Raw genomic sequence first — 6,000 nt, forward strand, 5'->3', positions numbered from 1 at the left:
ATAAAATATCGTATAATTACCATCCTTTAGCTGTGTTGCAAACTTGTTACTTTTATGACTTAGGCGTCTTTTGACTCTTTCAGAGATTATTTAAAAACTTTGTATAAAAGCACAATGTTTTTATTATTTGTATGATTTTTAACTAAGCATTATCTTTTACTTTTTTTATCAATACAATTTTTCTTAATCCGAAAACATTAACATCCATTGTTTTCTATTTTCTCATGAAGTAAAAATGCAAACTGTGCTGTTATCAGGAGAAGGGCTTATGATATTGGAATAGTTTTACGTATGCTACGAACTTAATAGAATTAATTTTTAGCAAAAAGAAAATTGCACATTGGGTAAAAATTTCTTTCACCTTGAAATTGAACTTAATTAATTTTTAAACAAATTAGTTAAATTTTATAAGGTAGTCTAAATTTTGCACTTCGAAATTTTTTAGTTTGCTTATGTTTTAATATTTGTTAACATGAAAAAAACATTTTAGTTATTGAAATTTTGTATAGCATTTTTCCTTTCTTTTCGTTATGTTTTGAAAGTTTGTCTTTGTAAGATAAATATATCAGATAAATATGTGAGATAAATATGTAAAGATAAATTTTCAGATAAGATTCAAAAAAGATAAATTCTTTATAATCTTCTCTGCTGGTGAAAAACATTGGTAATACAAATACGAGCTTACCACTTCTGGTGAAACAAACTACGATTTTAAGATTTTCAAAGTAAGTTTAAAGAAATTTAAGCTTCGATTTATTCAGCTTTAATTTGTTATACTATAATTTAGTAAGCAATTATACACTTAAATTTTTTTTGAATAAGCAGAAATCTTTAAACATTTTTATTTTTTTTTCCTTAATATGTACTTTTTTTTTCTTTTTTTTTAATAAATCACTTATTTTTTTCCTTTTATAAATCAAATGTATAGCATAGTTTCTCAAAAAATATTTATCATATTTTTTATGATGTTTGAAAAGAAGTTAGAATTTGTTTTTTTTTAATATACGGTGAGGTGACAAAAAAGAATAATGTAATTCGAACTAGCTTATAACGAACATGAAAGGACCGCATTATTTGTTCGTAACAACCGAATGCTCATAAAATACGAGCTTATGAAAAATCATGATAATTTATTTATACTTATTGAATTATAAATGAAGTAAGTATTTATTTACTTTTTGTTTTTAATAACAAGTTAGTTAATTTGCTTTGAACTGACTTAGTTTATTTTTCTTGTGTTACTGATGTTCGTCGGATGAGACTCATGGCCCGAAGACCAGAAAAAACATTATTGACATTAAAAAGGAATTCGTTGACCAGAAATGCATCAAAAAAGAATTTTTTTCAAAAAGGCTGTTCGCCGGAGAGATGGAATTAAATAGACATTTTCTGAATTACTTGCGAAACTAGGTTTGTTTTGTTAAAAGGGAGAGCTGCTCCAATAGACTTAGCACTATACAAAACAGGAATTCCTGCTTAGGTTCTCATGGTTCGTCATAAGCGAGTTATGTATTACAAAAGAGTAATATGTTTCACTTACCAGTGACATCCAAGTACCCTTCTTGGCTAATCATTGGTTCTGTGTTAATTTGGCACATATAAATTCCACGGTCAGACACATTTAAGTTTTTGATATGTAGGAACCACTGCCGATCACTGTTGCTATTCGTGACCTTCAGGCGACTGTCTCTAGGTACAACATGAGTGTGGAAACTTAGTAAAGTTTCAGTATCTACTTTTACCCAGGCAACCTGGAAATAAAGAAATAACAATACTTGTTATTGTCACTTTGAAATATACATCAATATGTACAAAATATATACGTATATACGTGTGCAAAAAATATTGTTTTAAAGCATTTTCAAATTGTATAATAATACAAAAAAATACGGAATCAGAAGAAACCCACGAGGTTGCTTTGTGGGGAATTAAGTATCGACTATGCCAACCTTCATCTATCAAAAGGCACCTCGTGATAGAATCAAGTTAACATGCCTTATATACAAGTGATTTGGTATTTAATATTTATAGTGGTAGTTACGCCACATTACTCCCCTTCCAGAATTTTATGTGTGATAGAATTCGATGAATGAATACCACTAGTTAATTCATGCCATTTATTAATTCATACCAATTTTGCTCATTATATTTTTTCTTCATTTTTTTATTGACCGGAAGAATCAAGTTAACGTGTCTTATATACTAGTGAATTGGTATTTAATATTTATATTGGTAGTTACGCCACAGCTTCTAATTCATGATAATTTTTGTAAGTCAATATTTTTTTAATGAGATAATTTTGCTGGTAACGCATGTAATTACCATAATTTTGTGTCAGTATAAATTCCGAAATTAAAAAATATATTATGTTAATTGTACGAAATGGATAATCTTTTGGATTTGAAAATTCTGCAACTGCACTTAAACAAATATTTAAACATGGGAACACAAAATGAGTCATGCAATAAGGAGCAAAAAATAAAAGTAATTTCCCTTGCTGTTCCCTTTTGCAATTAAAAAACTTGAAACTGTAGGAGGTTCTTATCCCTCTTGAATTATGTTTCGTACAGTTTTACAGAGTTCGATATAATTTGGATTATAAAGGATTTATATCAGACATTGTCTAATATCGATGAAATTAATTGATATTATTTATTCATTTTCCTGTTAACTTTGACATCAAGACCCTATTTTACTTCGAAAATGAAGATCACGTGAGTGTTTAAAAAACTTCTCCAAAATAATAGAAAAATAGTCATTATTGAAAAAATAGAAAAAAAGAAATGATGAATAGTCAACATAAAAAAAAATAAAGGCTGCGAGAGAAAACATTTAAAATTGATAAACCGTTTACCATTTATATCCATTTTATGTAATCTAATTTTATATTGATTACTTTATGTTCTTTCATTTTTTGATATTAACCACATATTCATGACCTAGAAACACTAAAAAATCCTCTAAAACACTAAAACATTTTTATAAAGTTCTTCAAAATCATTTATTTACGCCATATTTGCTTTCTTTAAAAAATCTTTCAGAAGTTTTTTTTCTCCTTTATAGAGGAAATCATCCGTATTTCTTCCAATAATTTTTATAGCTGGATCTCGTTATCTCAATGGCTGTTTAATAACGCGCGAATAATTTAAGTTGACTGCAATAGCAGAATAAAAAAAAGAAATATTGAATCCTCTCAAAGAAAATAGAAAGAAGAAAAGCGATATTGAATAATCTCAAGCAATATTTTACTTCGCCAAGCAATCTTTATGTGTTACTTTGTTTCAGAAATCTCTCAAATGTCTTTGTTTTTTTTAATAACGGAAAAAAAAGCTGTCGAAAATGAGATTGTTATTTAATAATTGAAGTTTATTTTTAAAGTAAGAATTTGAATTTAAGCCAGATTCATCTCACTAATGAATAGAAAAAGTAGTTATTCTGAAATTGATAAAAAGTACCAACTAATGTTCATTTCATTTAAAACATCTAAAAGTCATAACATTTTCATTTGTAACTTTTTTGTGTAAAGCGATTATAATGACACATCATCTAATGATATTAATTCAACTACATGCATGTATAAGTGTTAATTTTTTTAATAATCAACTACATGTATGACATCGACTTCTGTAAAAATCAAAAAATTCTTGTTTAAAATCAGAGTAAAAATATATAAAATTTTCATTTAATATTGTAAATATTTTAGAATCTATTTTTAATGAACATTTTAATTTGTTCGCAAGATATTACTGAACGGAACCATTATTAATTACTATGGAATCTGCTGCAGTTTGCTGAATGTTTTTTTTTCCAATGCCCACCTGTGTTAACATCAGTCAATTCGGGCATTTACAGGGCGATTTTGTCGGCCTCTCTTTTAGGGGCACCATATTAAGTGGGCCAACGTCGCTCTCACAATGAGGGCAGATAGTACAGAGAAGGAAAGAACATCAATGCCCAGTGAACATCGAACCCAGAACCTTTCAAATGCAAGGACAGTTCCCTGCCCTCTACGCAGGCTGGTCGGCAGTTTTCTGAATGTCAGAAGGTTTATAATTAAATGAAAATATGGCTTTATGCTTTAAGTTAAAATAATTTAACGGGTCAATATTATTTTACTCATTGGAAAAAAGAATGAGTACATTTACTGATGAATCAAATTTTAATCGCTGTATTATTAAAAAAAATATTTCTAATTTGCCTACCATACCTTAATGTGCTTATAATTTCATAGCTGACAGATATTGCAGTTCTTGTATTTATGTAAAAATAGTATTATTTATTATATAAATTCTGAATATGATTTTGCATTCAAAGTACCAACTGATAACACATTTTAAAGTATAAATATTTTACTCAAATAAAACTTTATCAGGTATTTTTTTTTCAACTAACTTAAATCCATTCAAACTGGGGAAGTTATGTTGACTATACGGTTTACAAGTCACAACAAAATATGAGTTATTATTTGTAATTTATTTCTTTATATAATAAAACATTTCCTTTATCAAGTTTATGTTTGAATTTATTTCAATGATTTCTTTTAATTTAGGGTAAGTTTAATTCCGCAAAAAATTTTGTACATTTATGCAACTAACGTTAACAAAGTACCTTAAATACAATGTTTATTTTAAGAATAATTGTGCATCTTTTATGGTCTGCAAATAATCAAGTACACAGTATATTCAACTTTTTTATTCCTGATTGTTTTATTAGGTAAGACCCCACAATATATTTTATGTCGTGTAAATCGAGCAGCGGCTTTTAATTTTAACCTTATGAATATCCGAAAGAAAATACAAAATGAAACAGAGAACATAAATATGCAGATAAGAGAATTCATATTTATCTACTCTAAACCAAAGTGTTAAAATTAAAGCGAGTGGTTAAATTTAACTTCGAAAATAAATCTGCTGTTTCATCATTTCCCTATTTTCTTGGGAAACATAAAATTCAAATACTAATTTACAACTTCCGGCAACTCTTTGCTCTAAACCTCAGCATCCCGCCAAAAGTGAATAGAAATGGAAACTCATAAATAAAGAGCAAAAGCTTTAGTTCTTTTAACGTTTTTACTACCACGAAGCTTAAATAAAATAATAATAGTTGTAATAAAACGTAGTTGGTTGAGTACCACTCCAGCCAATGAGAGAGATGACAGTTAAAGTGATGGCAAAATAGTTCTGCCACAGTTTTCATGACATAATTTATCGAATCTTTGGAGGAAAGAGAAATAAAGGTTCGTATAAGGCGAGGTAAGGATTAGAAGTGAAGCTGATAACAATAAATTTCCAATAATAACGAGAGAAAAAGCAATTTTTCAAATGGAATTTCAAGAAGTATTTTATCTAGTATATGGAGGGTCATGGAATTTTGAAAGATGAATTTCATGAAGTATAAAAATAAGAAACAAATGAAAACTTGACTAGTCAAAATAGCTTAAATATTTCTATTTCAGTTCTACGAAGTAACTATTCAGAAAAGTATAAAGTTTCTGCTAACTATTCAATATGCTGTGAAGTTTCTTCAATTTAAATGTATTTGGGCGATTCCATGAAAAAGGGGAAAAGCATCGGAAAATTCAAATAAGAATAATGTTATTACTTTGGATTTTTTCTGAATTAGAAAGGTTTGAAGTTTGATAATTTATAATTTTTTTTTTTGAGAATTCAGTTTTTTAGTGTTGGTAGCCCATTGAACATTGGCATTTGCTTGTTCTGATTTGGGTGAAGAGCATGGTCAGATTCTAAAAATCAGTAACTTAACATTATCTTCCTTTCAAAATGTTCCAAAGAATAAATATTGTTTGTTACACTTAGTTGAAATATTGTGCAGTGTTAAAATAACTTTTTGTTGTTAAATTCACTTAATTATATAAATTTCAACTAAACATTAATGCATGTAACGTAAGTTACCAAAAACTAGGAAAAGTTTTTATGTGTAAAAAAAAACATGTGATACAAAAGTAAGAATATTATTTTTTCTTTCTTAGAGGCTAGCACT

At 27.8% G+C, this 6,000-nt stretch overlaps 1 protein-coding gene across 1 annotated transcript in view; it reads right to left on the reverse strand.

The window, feature by feature from the left end:
• LOC107452585 (lachesin) overlaps nucleotides 1-6,000 on the reverse strand; it is a 197,676-nt gene that overhangs the window by 22,812 nt on the left and 168,864 nt on the right. Inside the window, exon 3 of the mRNA XM_071178483.1 lies at nucleotides 1,541-1,751. Within this exon, the coding sequence (XP_071034584.1) occupies nucleotides 1,541-1,751 (211 nt within the window). The remainder of the gene's footprint in view (nucleotides 1-1,540; nucleotides 1,752-6,000) is intronic.

Source organism: Parasteatoda tepidariorum, chromosome 3 (genome assembly GCF_043381705.1).
Source record: "Parasteatoda tepidariorum isolate YZ-2023 chromosome 3, CAS_Ptep_4.0, whole genome shotgun sequence".
NCBI lineage: Eukaryota > Metazoa > Arthropoda > Arachnida > Araneae > Theridiidae > Parasteatoda > Parasteatoda tepidariorum.